The sequence below is a fragment of the Gigantopelta aegis genome, chromosome 6 (genome assembly GCF_016097555.1).
Source record: "Gigantopelta aegis isolate Gae_Host chromosome 6, Gae_host_genome, whole genome shotgun sequence".
NCBI classification, from domain to species: domain Eukaryota; kingdom Metazoa; phylum Mollusca; class Gastropoda; order Neomphalida; family Peltospiridae; genus Gigantopelta; species Gigantopelta aegis.
The window spans coordinates 82,457,280-82,472,839 of record NC_054704.1 but is presented as its reverse complement, the minus strand read 5'-3'; the positions used below and the strand labels follow the sequence as shown (position 1 = coordinate 82,472,839).

The 15,560-nt window shown below is 35.7% G+C and overlaps 2 protein-coding genes across 2 annotated transcripts; both read right to left on the bottom strand.

Annotated features, from left to right (window-relative positions):
- Nucleotides 1-4,585, bottom strand: LOC121376169 (transcription elongation factor A N-terminal and central domain-containing protein 2-like). Its single transcript, XM_041503978.1, has 4 exons — nucleotides 4,387-4,585; nucleotides 2,516-2,657; nucleotides 1,820-2,013; nucleotides 1-959 (listed from the first exon to the last, which is right to left on the bottom strand). The coding sequence occupies exons 1-4, from the start codon at nucleotides 4,486-4,488 to the stop codon at nucleotides 771-773; spliced, it is 627 nt and encodes a 208-aa protein (XP_041359912.1). The 5' UTR covers nucleotides 4,489-4,585; the 3' UTR covers nucleotides 1-770.
- A 3,509-nt stretch (nucleotides 4,586-8,094) lies between these two features.
- On the bottom strand, nucleotides 8,095-15,459 carry LOC121375571 (TRIO and F-actin-binding protein-like). Its single transcript, XM_041503087.1, has 2 exons — nucleotides 15,333-15,459; nucleotides 8,095-11,176 (listed from the first exon to the last, which is right to left on the bottom strand). Exon 2 carries the CDS (start codon nucleotides 11,159-11,161, stop codon nucleotides 9,188-9,190), a length of 1,974 nt encoding a protein of 657 aa, XP_041359021.1. The 5' UTR covers nucleotides 11,162-11,176; nucleotides 15,333-15,459; the 3' UTR covers nucleotides 8,095-9,187.
- Between the last annotated feature and the right edge of the window lie 101 nt (nucleotides 15,460-15,560).

Here is a 15,560-nt window from a genome sequence, read left to right as displayed (position 1 = left end):
AAATGTTAAAAATATATTTATTAATTAAAAATATGATACATATTTAAAAAATAAAGATATTTGTATAATTCAAATAAAAATTTTGGGTGTAGGACAGTTGTTCTAATAATATGTCCTGCTGGATAAGTCAGCTAATCATCAACAACTTAAAATGAAGAGGCACATGTCCTACAGGACAAGTGGATATTAAGTTAAAGTTTGTTTTGTTTCATGACACAACTAGAGCACATTGATTTATTAATTATCGACTATTAGAGGTCAAACATTTGATAATTTGGTAATTTTGACATATAATCTTAAAGGAAACCCACTACATTTTACCATTAGTAGCAAGGGATTTTTTATCTGCACTTTTCTACAAACAAGAGTGCACATACCACAGCCTTTAATAGATTCCAATCAGAGAATGGGTCCACCGATGGGGTTCGATCTTATGACCCAAGCACCTCAGGAAAATGATCTAATAAAGTCATAAATACTGTTGGTAAGAATTTGGATATGATTTAAAAGTGCAACATACATAGAGCTTGACATATGACATAAAATCGGAGTGCAACAGGAAATTCATTAATCGTACACAAAAAAACACTAATTATATCATAGCTTTCACTAAAAAGAGAAATTATATATACACATAAATATAAAAGTATAAAAACATATTTAATTTCCTGTACGAATAACGTCAAATAGTTTTAAAATCACTTTTTCTCATTTCATTCATACTTCGAGTAGAAAGTTAAAAACTGGTTCTATATCCCTTGAAACATGCATCACTTCTTGTACTTCTTAACGAAGTCTTCCACACTTAGTTCTGAGTTTAGAACAGATTTTTTCACGTCTGCAGTGTGCCTTAAAGTGAAGACCAGAGTCCTCATTGTCTTTCTGTAGGTGGAGTTAATGAGTCGTTTGCAGGAGTAGAATGTTTCTCTCTCAATGGCATCAGGGAGAGGATGTGTCAGCTGAAAATTAAAAAAAAATTATAAACCTTATGACAGACTCCACGGGGAAATAATAAATAAAACATTTATGAAATGTTACTGCACTGTCTGATACTGGCTAAGTTACTCATGACGCTTCAGTTTTTGAGACGAAAACGTGAAAACTAACATTGCTAGTAGTATCAGACATTTTGTAAATGTCAAAACATTCAGAAGCAATTTATCATTAGCACAGAGTGAAATATAAGCTCATAGCTGAACGTGATGGTCAACTCATTGAGAATAGGTATGCCAGTCCATCACCAACCCACTTGAATGACCAAGGAATTGAGCCATTTTCAAAGCAGAGACTGAATTTATTTTAAAGTTAAAGTTTGTTTTGTTTAATGACACAACTAGAGATCAGGGGCTTAATTCACAAAGTTCTCTTACGGTCTGCTAGACAACAAAGCATCCTCTTTGCAAGTCTTTTATCATTGCACTGCAAGATCGCAAAGTTGCGAGAGTTTAGTGAATTAGGCCCCAGGATAGCACATACAAAGGTATTTGATACACCAGCCGTGGTGCACTGGCTGTAATGAGAAATAGCCCACTGACTGGGATCGACCTCAGACCGACCACACATCAGGCGAGTACTTTACCACTGGGCTACATCCCGCCCCCTATCATCAATATTACATCTACCTCAGTTAAAAAGATACATATTCATACATTAACTCGGGGCTCTTTGAGGTTCAGGGACTGGTTGTACAACCCCAGCACACACCACCCACCCACACACATACCCCAATCCACACCTGTAACATATATTTATTTTAAAGTTGATGTCTAACTAGTAACACCAGGTTACATAAAACCTTCTTTTTTTGCCTTGTTCATACCTCAAGGGACAAAGCATCTGACAAAAAACGCTTTCCTGCAGCTCTCATTTTTTCTGTTTTTGCATCACATTTGACCTCAATCTTCGGTCGGTCAAGATGGTCTTGGAAATGATTTTTCCACTTGACATAAACTCGCCTGGCTAATGTTGAGATTTCGTTATCAGTGTGTTTTCTATATTTATTCACAATTTTACCTACAACATTAAGAACAAAATATTAATCTTTGAATACAAGATCAAGCATATGAATTAAAAATCCGAATTAAATTTGAAGAGGAAAATTTTAAAAATTGTAGTCATAACTAAGAAACAGGCAGTCATGTCCAATTTTGTAACATTCCAGATCTGAGATGACTTTTTTTTTGGTCATTTATTAATTATTGGAAGAAAAAAAAAAAAGAGACATAAAAAATCCCCAAATCACCCAATAATGGTTAATTACATCATGATGTGTTTTACTACAAAACTAGTGCTGAATATTAGGCACGGATGCATGATTTCTGAAAGGGGGGCTCCAAATGTGATGACTGATCACTCCTTTTATACAGTGCACCTCTTACAGCTGAACAAATCATGCTCGAATTTAAAAAATGGGGAGGGGGGGTCCGGACCCCTGGACAAACACCCCTGGATCCGCTACTGAATATATTTTGTACAATACAAGCATATGTATATATTAATATCCTGGACAAAATACCTATGTTTGTATCAAGCATCACATTCCTTGGAGGTATCTTCTTACTCAGTTCTTTTAGACTCTCGATGATGACATCCTTGGACTGGTTTGGTAACTGCAGCTTACTTTTATGTCGCATAATATCTTCTATGACAACTACACCCTGTGAAATAAGCAGGAAAAAAAATATACATGTGTATATATACACACACACACAGAGAGAGAGAGAGAGAGAGAGAGAGAGAGAGAGAGAGAGAGAGAGAGAGAGAGAGAGAGAGAGAGAGAGAGTAAAAATGCACATCCTAAAATCTTAGAAATTAATGGATATATCTTTATAGAGGAGAGTAAAAGAAATGCTATTTAACTTTGTGGAAAATGATGAAATGTAGTGTCCAAATATCAAAACATTTAAAACCCATAAACACTTAGTAGGAACACTTATGATCTGTTTTTGATTTATTACGTACCCTCAAATGATTATATTATTATATAGATATATAACCACAAACATAAATAGATCATGATGAAATAAATATGCAGTATTTCCATTTTGGTATGGAATTACTTGACAGGGCCATGCTCCATGCTTGCTGTCATGGAGCTATCTTGGTATCACTGTGATCAGTCCAGGGTACATAGAACCTGCAGTGCCCTCTAACCCTCTCATGTTTATACGTCTCCCTGACAAAATATATATACGAGTATATATATATATATATATATATAGCACATGGATATACCTTTTTTTATAAACCCCTGGATCCGCCTCTGATCATTATTGATATTTTTGTGGAAAATCAATCGGATTAATGGCAAATTATGGGCCCCCTCGGTTCAACATATTTCATATGGTAGCCAGTCAATTCGTACCATAGTCATTTCATACCCAATTTTACCATTTTGTACCCAAATCATTTCGTACCAAAGTCATTTCATACCTCAATCATTTATTGTGCAGCTTAGTTGAATAATATATAGTAAAATGTCGAATTACTGGTTTAAAAAAGAAACATTAGGCTAATGCAATTATACTGAAGCCCCACCCTTTGATAAAGAAAGAAAGAAAGAACAAGAAAAAGATGATATATTACTTTCATTTCCTCAGGTTTCCGTTCATCATTATATTAAAGGGACATTCCCGAGTTTATTGCATTATAAGATGTTTTTGACTAATAAAATATTTTTACGAATAAACTTACATATTAAAGATATTTTTTTGTTTAGAATATCAGTGTCTGTATATTCAATGTATTTCTGGTAGTCTTAATATTTGTAAGATGCCCAAACTGGATTTTGTCTTCAAATAATTTCATACGTATGAAAAAATATATTTTAGGAAATAAAATAAAATTTAACCTAGTACCAATATTAGAACGATCAGAAACAAGTTTAACATACAGACACTATGTTATGGTGAAAAATATATTTGATATGTAATTACAATCATTAAAAAGTCTCTGTTAGTCAATAACATCTTAAAAATTGCAGCAAATCAGGAATGTCGCTTTAATTACCAACGAGCACCTTGTGCTAGAATAACATATCAAGATCTTCTAAGACAAGCCGATCTCTGAAAAACCTTAATTACCCACAAAGACCGTGTGTTACAAGGTATGTTTACAAGTCAACGTTTATTCGTCAACAATAAAAATAAGAAGTGGCACACCATGACAAAAATAAGATACCGAGTACAAAATTACCATGGTACGAAATGACCAAACATTATGGTACAAGATGGTAAAAAGGTACGAAATGACTGTGGTACGAAATGACCAAAGCACTATGGTACGAAATGATCAAAGCACTATGGTACGAAATGATCATAAACTATGGTACGAAATGGATGGTACGAAATGACTTTGGTACGAAATAACTAGTAACCTTTCATATACCTGCAGAGATTCTATTGTAGTCTGCCGAAGTTGTTTATTTCTAGGGCTTGTGTCATTATTAGTTATGGACTTGACACGACTTTTAACAAGAAATTTGTCCATAATTGGTCGAACTATTTGCTAAATACCCATTATAATGTTATCAACACTGAGCCTAAATAATAAGGATCAAGGGAAGTAATGCGTAAGTCTGTAAAACTTATGTCCCTTGGCAAAGTCTGGCCAGACTATTTACTACGCGCAAATAGTTACAAATGTTGAACCGAGGAGGCCCATAATTTGTCATTAATCCGATTGATTTGCCACAAAAATATCATTTCATTTCAACTTATTTTCGTGCTTATATCCAATTAAGGTTTAAGCACGCTGTCCTGGGCATACACCTCAGCTATCTGGGCTGTCTGTCCAGGACAATGGGTTAGTTGTTTAGTGGTTAGTGAGAGAGAAGAGTGTGTAGTGGCCTTACACCTACCCATTGAGCCCTTAAGAACTCGCTCTGGGTTGGAGTCGTTACCGGGCTGCGAACCCTGTGCCTACTAGCCTGTAGTCCGATGGCTTAACCACTAAGCCACCGAGGCCGGCAAAAATATCAGTAATGATCCAGGGGTTTGTAAAACGAGGTATATCCAAGTCCGTGGTATGTGCTATCCTGTCTGTGGGATGGCGCATATAAAAGATCCCTTGCTACTAATGGAACAATATAGCGGGTATTCTTTCTAAGGTTATGTTAGAATTAGCAAGTGTATGACAGCCGATAGTCGATTTTTAATAAATCAATGTACTCCAGTGGTGTCGTAAAACAAAACAAACTTTAACTTTAAAATATACTCTCCTGAATTTAATTTATTTTTACTTTAATTTTTTTTTTAATTAAATTTGTTATTTCTTTTCTTTTTTTGGGGGGGGGGGGGGGGGGTAGACAATGTTAGAAGGAATTCGAATTTATGTTTGTCATTTAAGTCCTCGTCAGTTTCATAGTCTGTGACCGGTACCTACTAGTCGAGTCATTCTACGATTTAAATTTAAAGGGACATTCCCGAGTTTGCTGCAATGTTTAAGATGTTATCGACTAACACAGACTTTTTAACGATTGTAATTAGATATCAAGTATATTTTTCTGCATAAAATATTAGTGGCTGTATATTAAACGTGTTTCAGGTCGTTCTAATATTTGTACTAGGTTCAATTTCATTTTATTTCCTAAAAAAGATTTTTTCGTACGTACGAAATTATTTGAAGACAAACTCCAGTTTGGGCTTCTTACAAATATTGAGAGGATCAGAAACACATAGAATATACAGACACTGATATTCTAAACAAGAAAATATATTTAATATGTAAATTTAATAGTAGAAATATTGTATTAGTCGGAAACATCTTACAATGCAGCAAAGTCGGGAATGTCCCTTTAACAAAAAAGTTTGTTTTATTTAACGACGCCGCTAGAGCACATTGATTTTTTATCTTATCATCGGCTATTGGACGTCAAACATATGGTCATTCTGACACTGTTTTTAGAGGAAACCCGCTGTCGCCACATATGCTACTCTTTTTACGACAGGCAGCAAGGGATCTTTTATTTGCGCTTCCCACAGGCAGGATAGCACAAACCATGGCCTTTGTTGAACCAGTTATGGATCACTGGTCGGTGCAAGTGGTTTACACCTACCCATTGAGCCTTGCGGAGCACTCACTCAGGGTTTGGAGTCGGTATCTCAATTAAAAATCCCATGCCTCGACTGGGATCCGAACCCAGTACCTACCAGCCTGTAGACCGATGGCCTGCCACGACGCCACCGAGGCCGGTGTCCCTTTAACAAATGCAGTGCATGTTCTTAAATAGCATAGGCCTACTAAACGGCAAATTAACGAAAATCTGTTACAATATAATTAATTACGCCTCTTTGCGGTGGTAAGGGCGCTAACAATCTAATTAAAATTAGCTCCACTATTACATGTGGAGCTAATTTTAATTAGATTGGAGCGCTAATGGGTTGAATGTGAAGAAGGCGGGGGTGCTGAGTGGAGTGGAGTGGGAGAAAGCGGCGATAAGGGCAATGGGCTGGTTGATACTGGGTTTGCATCCCTGTACCGGCTGCCAGCCAGTGAATTTTGACGACTCAATGGGTGGGTGTAAGGCCACTATACCGACTTCACTCTCACTAACCACTATAATCTATTGTCCTGCCAGCCAGGGTATATACGAGTACTCATGTACTCGGGCACGGGTCGAGTCTAGCAAGACTCTAATCCGTTCACAGGACTCGAGTACCCGTTTAAGGAAGAGAAATTTCATTTAATTATATTGTTTACGTCATTGCCATATGCTCGTTACCGGTTACAGTACAAGGTTATGAGACATGGAGGGAAAACAAAAGTCGAATGTGTGGAATACAATGATTTTGCATCCATATTCAGCGCTGGCATTAAGATGAATAATGCTTGTTTATGTTATTCCTTAGTTTTATTACCATCTACTGCAAGTGTCGAGTACTCAAGTCCAATATTCTGGACTCGTGGAGGCCCTACTGGGCCCTGGGCCACGTTTTACGAAGCATAAAGCTGTGCACTTAAGGTGAACTTAGGGCTAAGATCGCTTTGTAAAATGGAACCCAGATAGCGGAGTACAGCGTGCTTCACGGTGCTTGAATAGTTGGTAGGCCTACTGGGTTTGCACCAATACAGTACGCCACGCGGGGCCTGTAGCACAAATAACAGCGAGGACCCATTCCCAGGATATATATTTTGCAACCCCCTCGGTGAGAGGGGGGAAATGACATGGGGAAAATAAATGTACACATCACCGCAGGGCCTCCTGGGGCGCGGGGCCTGTAGCACGTGCTACATGTGCTACTCGGATAAACTGTTTCTGAGATAATCACAAAAATATGTATAAATTAATTGAATTAAATAAAAAAGGAAGAACAAAAGTGGATAATGAAGTGGCGTCAGTGTGTTTCTTTTCTCATCTCTGCGATCATTAAATTATAACCAAATTTAAAGTTTGTTGTGTTTAACGACACGACTAGAACAAATTGATTTATTAATCATCGGCTATTGGATGTCAAACATTTGTTAAGTTTGACATATAGTCATATACATTTTCCATTAGTAGCAAGGTATCTTAAATATGCACCATCCCATAGACAGGATAACACATCCCACGGCCTTTGGTATACTAGTCGTAATCCAATGGACCCACCAACGAGGATCGACTCCAGATTCACCGCGCATCAAGCGAGCGCTTTACCACTGGGCTACGTCCCGCCCCAGAGACAAATAGAGAGAGAGATAGGCAGACAGACAGACAGACAGACAGACAGACAGAATTTTCAAAACCAAGGACTGGATCAATATAAATAATAATTGAAAAGATAATGTTGAAACATGGTGTAGAACAACCAAAGGTATCCATACATAATCAAGTCTAAAGTTTATTTTGTATTTGTGCAAAAATAATTAAAAGGAAACTATTAGACTAACCCAGGGTTAATTTAACTAGGCTTTGAACAACTGGGCCCCAATTTGAAAATCAGTTTCAGACTTCAATCAGTGCATACATTCAAATCTACACTGATCTCCAAAATAAGGAATGACATCAACTGTCCAATAGTTAATTTTCACTTTACATTGAACAGTATTATATACTTCTGAGATACCTTAGACTAATAGAAAATACAAATTATATGCTCATTTCAAACAACGCTGTATCATTTTAGCAGTTTATTCATGGGGCATATAAATATATATTGTAACATTCAAGGACTAATGAAACTTTAATATAAACATTTAGAGGTGCATCCCTGATTAAAATGATATCTGCTCGTGATGCTAGAATATATACCATACTTTGACAGTATTCATGCTTTTATATCCTTTTGTCGATTTTTGATTTTTTTTGTTGTTGTTGTTGTCTGTTTGCATATTTATTAGGACCCTGTTGTTTAGACGAAAACAATATTCAGTGTCGTTATATGGAACATTTTAAATCCGCTATACTGAATGAATGAATTCATGTTTAACGACACTCCAGTACAAAAATACACCTCGGCTATTGGGTGTCACAAAAGGTAAGTACGTGTATATGAAAATATTATTTATATAAAACCACAGTGCAAGGAAATCTGCTATACCATCAAGTTATGTGTTCAGAGCAAATAATAATAATAATAATATTAAAAAATAAAATAAAAATAAAAATATAAAATAGTGACATTACCTTAGCAGTTTAATCCCCATTTGCAGTATGTACTGGTTACTCAATGTACAGAAATTTGGTGAAAGTGCTTACAAATATAAATTATTAAAAATAATAACAAAAACGCCAGTTTATCTTTGTCATTTGAATTTTTTTTTTTTTAAACTATGCACCTTCTCAAAAATCAAATTCGAGCATTATTGCCCATTTTAAACCAACCTATTCCTATAGGTCTTAATTATGAATGACAAAATAAATTTTAAAAACATAATAAATAAATAAATAAATAAATAAATAAATAAAATACTGATAAATAAAATAATAAAAAAGATTATACACTGTATATAGTTAACCTGGTTATACCAGACCTATTTAACAAAGCATAAAACAATAAATAGGCTTAAGCTAAATTATAAAATAACATGGAAGAATGTTTTGTTTTCGTTAGTAAAAAATTGTTATAAAATACAAAACAATCTTGCTTGGCCACTTATTCTGCAATATTTGAAAATAACTGATAATTTCTTTAGAATAGTCATATATACTATTACATCATCTTTGTATTTTTAAAGTTTATTTTGGCACACATTTGTTGTTAGAGTGTTAGCACCTTTTGACAGTAGGCTTAATACAATTATCCTTGGTTATTGAAACAGTGGTACTATTATCCTTTGCGCTTTTTGAAGCTGTAAATACACTATCCTTTGCGCATTTTGAAATGGTAAGAACATTATCCTTCTCATATTTGGATACAATAATACCATCATCCTTCTTGGTGGTTGAAACAGTAGTACTATTATCCTTTTCGACTTTGGAAATAGTAGACTTAGTACAATTATCTGTGCTTTTTGAAACAGTAGTACATGTACTATCATCCTTGCTTTTTGAAACAGTAGTACCATTAAATTTATCCTTCAAATATTTTGAAAAAGAAGTAGTAGCATTATCTTTCTTGCATTTTGAATCAATATCATTGCCTTTCGTGACTTCTGAAACAGTAGTATCATTATCCTTTGCGACTTTGGAAATAGTAGGCTTAGTACAACTATCCGTGCTTTTTGAAACAGTAGTACATGTACCATCATTCTTGCTTTTTGAAACAGTAGTACCATTAAATTTATCCTTCAAATATTTTGAAAAAGTAGTAGCATTATCCTTCTTGCATTTTGAATCAATATCATTGCCTTTCACGACTTCTGAAACAGTAGTATCATTATCCTTTGCGACTTTGGAAATAGTAGGCTTAGTACAACTATCCGTGCTTTTTGAAACAGTAGTACATGTACCATCATCCTTGCTTTTTGAAATAGTAGTACCATTAAATTTATCCTTCAAATATTTTGAAAAAGTAGTAGCATTATCCTTCTTGCATTTTGAATCAATATCATTGCCTTTCGCGACTTTTGTAACAGTAGTATCATTATCCTTTTTGACTTTGGAAATAGTAGGCTTAGTACTATTATCCTTTGTGCTTTTTGAAACAATAGTACTATTATCCTTTGTGCTTTTTGAAGCAGTAGATTCACTATTATCCTTTGTGCTTTTTGCAGCAGTAGATTCACTATTCTTCGCACATTTTGAAATAGTAAGAACATTATCCTTCTCATATTTTGATACAATAGTACCATTATCCTTCTTGCTTTTTGAAACAGTAGTACATTTACTATCATCCTTCTTGCTTTTTGAAACAGTAGTACCATTAAATTTATCCTTGAAATATTTTGAAAGAGTGTTAGTATTATCCTTCTTGCATTTTGAATAAATATCATTGTCCTTCGCGACTTTTGAAACAGTAGTCTCCGTATCCTCTGTAAGACATTTACAAGTTTTTTTCTTTTTTGGTTTGCAGCTGGTTTCCAAAAGCAGACTACAAACCAGAACAGTTGCTATGGACACAACTGCTCCAGCACCAAGCACGATCCGCATTGCTCTGAACCAAGGGGGATAACCACGGTGACTAGCGTCAAAATACGTAGATCCCGCCAGACCACCTATTATGACAAGCATCGAGAGTGATGTCGGCAGCACGAGTGCGCTTCCGGCTACAAGTGTGGGCACGCCGCTGTGTGCGACATTAATCCAGTCCACACTACCGTTCTTGGAGAGCAGAAGACCCCATCGGCTTCCACCGTGAAATGCCAGGAGAGCGGCCCCACAGGCCAACTGGAGGAAGGCCAACGATGGACAGTACACACCACCCATCACCATGTACGCTGACGGCAGCATGATCGGAGCCAGTACGGCTGCGCCTAATGCCAGTGCTGGCTTTGGTGCCGAGGTCAGATGCCTCAAATCATCCTTTATGTTCAGAGCCACTGCGCGTACATCTTCAGTGGAAATCTGCCTTTCAAAGATGGCTCTAAATGGAACAGCTGCTGAAGGCGGCGGTACACCACCATTCATGACTTTATTGTATTGGGCGTATTTCCATCTCTGGTCAGTTGATGAGAAGCATTTGACGTAATGTTCTAAAATGGACGGAACTTTCAATAAATTTGGATTCGGTTTTGGCTGGAGTGAAACGACTATAGATTTGTTGAAACGGCAGATGAAATTGGTACTTGGCACTCGAATCATTTCGAAGGGTAGTATCTGCAATAAAATGTAAGAACAGAAATTGATGAATATTGATCAAACAATTCAATATACACATGCGTAAATATACACGTGTGAGTGTGTGTGCACGCATAGACGTATGGGCTCCCATTTTTGTAATAAGGCTGTTTTTGCACGAATTAAACAAAACTGCCCGAATTTGGATAACAACATTTATTCATATTAGCATTACGGTACTGCCAAATAGCTACACAGGGTTGCAAATGAATCACTATGCATTTTAAATGGATTACAACTAATAGTGTGGGTAATATGATGGAAATACATGGTGAAAAGGTTTCAGGCCATCTCATTTTGCACGAATGTGAACATTTGCTCCAGCACTGGGAGAATAATAAACACGCCGTCAAGGTTAGCATGAATATATGACCGTAGGAACGGGGTGGGGGAGGTTCGAGGAAACCTGTGACCCCCAGTTGACAAAAATGTAAGTGGGTTTTTTCCTACTCCATATAAATAATGATTACAAAATGGTTTGTGCCCGCCCCCCCCCCCCCCCCCCCCCCCCGAAGTATGTCGGAAACTAATTGCAATATAAAATTCGTTTCAAGACGAAAAAATAAACCGTGATGGTATAGCCATAAAATCTTTTTATACTAGTATACAATCCAAAGTTTATTACTGCACTTTCCCCCCTGTTTTTTCAATGCTGAAATAGACCAACAAGTTCGCCTATTGCATAAATAGTCTCGCCCGATATTTTTAGAATTTGTATGCTTCCGAATAACGCTATAAAAGGCGAAGTGTAATTGGTCGATATTTAAATTGTTATTTATAGATGAAATGTCACCTGGACATGGGAGTACACGCAATGCTGTTAGATCTACTGGCTAGACCCAGTAGAGCTAATTTTAATCAGATTGGCAGAAATGATGCTTTGTTGTCTAACAGAGCCTAAGAGACCTTTGTGAATTAGGTCCCAGATCAGGAAATGTCGATGATTAACTGGTCACGGTAGGACAAGAAGCAGGAATTTTAGCAGGCTCGGTTGGTTTAGACTGCCGACCGAAGTTTATATGCTCCACAAGTAAATATATATTGAGAAAAGACACAAATTATACACATACACGCACACACACGCCTCTGCACAGCAGTTTTAAGCGGCCTCAGTGGTGTTGTGGTTAAGCTGTTTGGCATAAGGCTGGTAGGTACTGGGTTCGCAGCCCGATACCGGCTCCCATCCAGAGCGAGTTTTAACGACTCAGTGGGCAGGTGTAAGACCACTACACCCTCTTCTCTCTCACTAACCATTAACAACTAACAAACTAACCCACTGGACAGACAGTTCCAAATAGCTGATGGGTGTCCAGGACAGCGTGCTTGAGTTAAAAAAAAAAATCCGCTTTTTGTTTTTTTCCTTTTCAAAAGATCAGTATTTTACCCCTAACACCAATAAAGAGTCTAAGGGTCATTTTCCAAGTGTTCGGGGTATTTTGTTTTTGGAAAATGGACGCATTAAATGAAAATCAATTCATGGTTTTAAGTAGCAGCGTATCTTTATCGACAAAAACCGCGCGTGCTCAAAGAAAACGGCCTTAACGCAACAAGGGGCAATCTAACCTAGATCTACGATTGCTAAAATGCTCATTATTAGGGCCGTTGTGGTGCGGTTAGAAAATAAATCTAATTGCCTTGAGTTGGCTGCATTGGCGTAGCTAGGACTTTATATGGAGATGAGCATCCAAACTTTCTATAAGTTGTATTATGGGTCTACATGCAAATATAAAATATGGTGGGGGAGAAAAGTGGGGTGAATGCCCCCCCCCCCCCCACCATACACACACACACACCAGTGGAGCTGAGGAAGTTAAGCTTGGATTTCGCAGCTCTGACATGGTGTAACGTTACATCTCAAATAGTAGCATTTACTTAAAAACACATCGACGTTTACTGTAAACGAAACAAACTGAAACTAGAATTAAATCTAAACAGTCGAATATGTAATTAAGGTGTGAAGATTAATTACATTTTATAACTAAATGTTCTCCTTACAATTAAAAACATAAAATAAATAAATAAATAAATAGAGACTTGGTATATGTACATTTATATCAAAAACTTAGTCAACAACGTCCATTATTTATAAAACCCTTGATTAATTTTTCTTTCTTGATTGTCCTGCAGACCTGTCTCCTATAGTTGGTCAGTTTTGCACGGAAATGTCTTTAGACGCTTGGAGTGAGATAAAAAAAAAAAAAAAAAAAAAAAAATGTTTTAAAGGGACCCTAGATTTTAAACACTAAGGCATATTTTTTACTATTAGAGCCGTTTTTGATAACTGAAATCATACTTTACTTAGATTTTATTCTTTAGATTATCCATTTCCGTATATTCGAAGTGCTTTTGGCCATCCTGGTGTTTTTAATATCCCAAAATTCATATCTCATATGTTTAAAAACGCACGTACGTCTAAGAAGTAACAGTTATGGAGTCGAATTTTAGTCTATTTTTAGAGGGTATTTCACCATTTCACTCATGTTTCACTCAATTGTAACTTTATCCACATGTGTTACAGGTTTGCAGATTAACTAAATTTAGTGTTAATTTTCATGGGCTGAAACTAGGGCATGTCCCTTTAACATTACCCCATCCAAACCTGATATATATGCTGGTTTAAAACGGCCTAGGGAGCACTGACAGTTTATTACATTGTTCTATATATAATTTTCATCACAATTTATCACTGGTCATGAGCAAAATTAGTTTTAATGTGGACTTATTAAATGTTCTTCAATAAAACAAAAATAAAATGTTTTTTTCATGAAACACAAATATTAAAATATAATCATTTTCATACTGTGGAATTTACTACAAGTTATTTATTTCGAAGCCGATTGTTTTCTAAATTCCACACCAAAATGTTTAAAAATGTGTTATTTCCAAAACACTTTTACTTTTTTTCTTACGTCAAAACAAACTGAAATTATTTACAGAAGAAATTTTTTGTAGGATGGGCCTATTGTCCGAACCAAATTGTTAACAACCACGAAAAATTACTCTTCTACCTTTAATTGATGTTAGATTTCCTCCAAAGTTTGTCCAGACACAAATCTTGAAAAAACCATTACAATGATACAGATTCCACATATCAGATGATAACCATGTCACCTATATCGACTTCGCTGAGAGCGCATAGGGAAAAAAGCATGTAATTTTGTATCAGCTGCCATTTTGACTTTTTATGGAATATTCTTCAAGAGGGGTGAAAGGATAGGACTTAATCTAACAACTTCATAACATGTTATGATATAAAAGCAAACATGATGATGTCATATTATTTTATTATTATTATTATTATTATTATTATTATTATTTTAATGATACCACTAGAGATCATCGATTTCATAATAAAGGTGTCACATACTTTGGAGGCTTTCACCCCTCTTGAAGAGTATTCCATAAACAAGCAACATGGCAGACGGCAGAAAACTGCATGTATTTTTCCCTATGCAATCTCAGCAAAGACAATATCGGCGACATCGTTGCAGTCTCGTGTGTGGAATCTGTATATTTGTAGTGGGTTTTTTGCGATTTGTGTCTGGACAAACTTTGGAGGAAATCTAACGGCAATTAAAGGTAGGAGAGTAATTTTTGGTAGTTGTTCTCTTTCTATAATCTGTCTAAAACATTTATAAAGAATAAGAATAATTTATTTGCATAACACCCGAATATGGGCAGAGCAAAAATAACAATATAATATACATTTATCTGCAGTAACAGTAACATAAATATACATTAATTAAATTTGCATAACACCCGAATATGGGCAGAGCAAAAATAACAATATAATATACATTTATCTGCAGTAACAGTAACATAAATATACATTAATTAAATATATTCGTTATTTTACAAGATTTTAGGGTACGTAAATTTTCCACTCCGTACCTTCTGATATATACAAAGTTACGAATTAAAATTAATTAATATATCTTGACTATTATTATAATTTTTTTTAAATCTCCAAAACTGTTGTTTCTATAATACAAACAGAAACGTACGTTTTATCATTTAAAATAAATAAATATATTTTTGAAAAACATAGGCACTCAAAGAAATACACACTTAGCCGTATATGATAATAATAAATATATAATGTTTGGGTATATAACAGAGAGAAAATAATTAATACCGTTACGACAAACCAGTGGCCAGAGTTTTCGTTCTTGTTCTAAAAAAATATATACGTTATCCTTTGACCTTTTACGTCAGGCAAATGTGAACCAATCACAGATATTGTTATTTTCAACGCCGGCGAAGCACCCAATCAGATTTAATGTATTATGTAGAAACCTAATTTGCATGATCTCGTTCGAGAATGCGCCGGTTGTGAGAACACGAGCGGTGCTTCGGCATTTGA

Coding starts and splice junctions, on each gene's coding strand:
- LOC121376169 (XM_041503978.1), bottom strand. CDS start 4,488: ATGGACAAATTTCTTGTTAAAAGTCGTGTCAAGTCCATAACTAATAAT. Junction 2,658..4,386: donor CTACAATAGAATCTCTGCAG/GTATATGAAAGG, acceptor CTTATTTCACAG/GGTGTAGTTGTCATAGAAGA. Junction 960..1,819: donor CAGATGCTTTGTCCCTTGAG/GTATGAACAAGG, acceptor TTTAATTTTCAG/CTGACACATCCTCTCCCTGA.
- LOC121375571 (XM_041503087.1), bottom strand. CDS start 11,161: ATGATTCGAGTGCCAAGTACCAATTTCATCTGCCGTTTCAACAAATCT.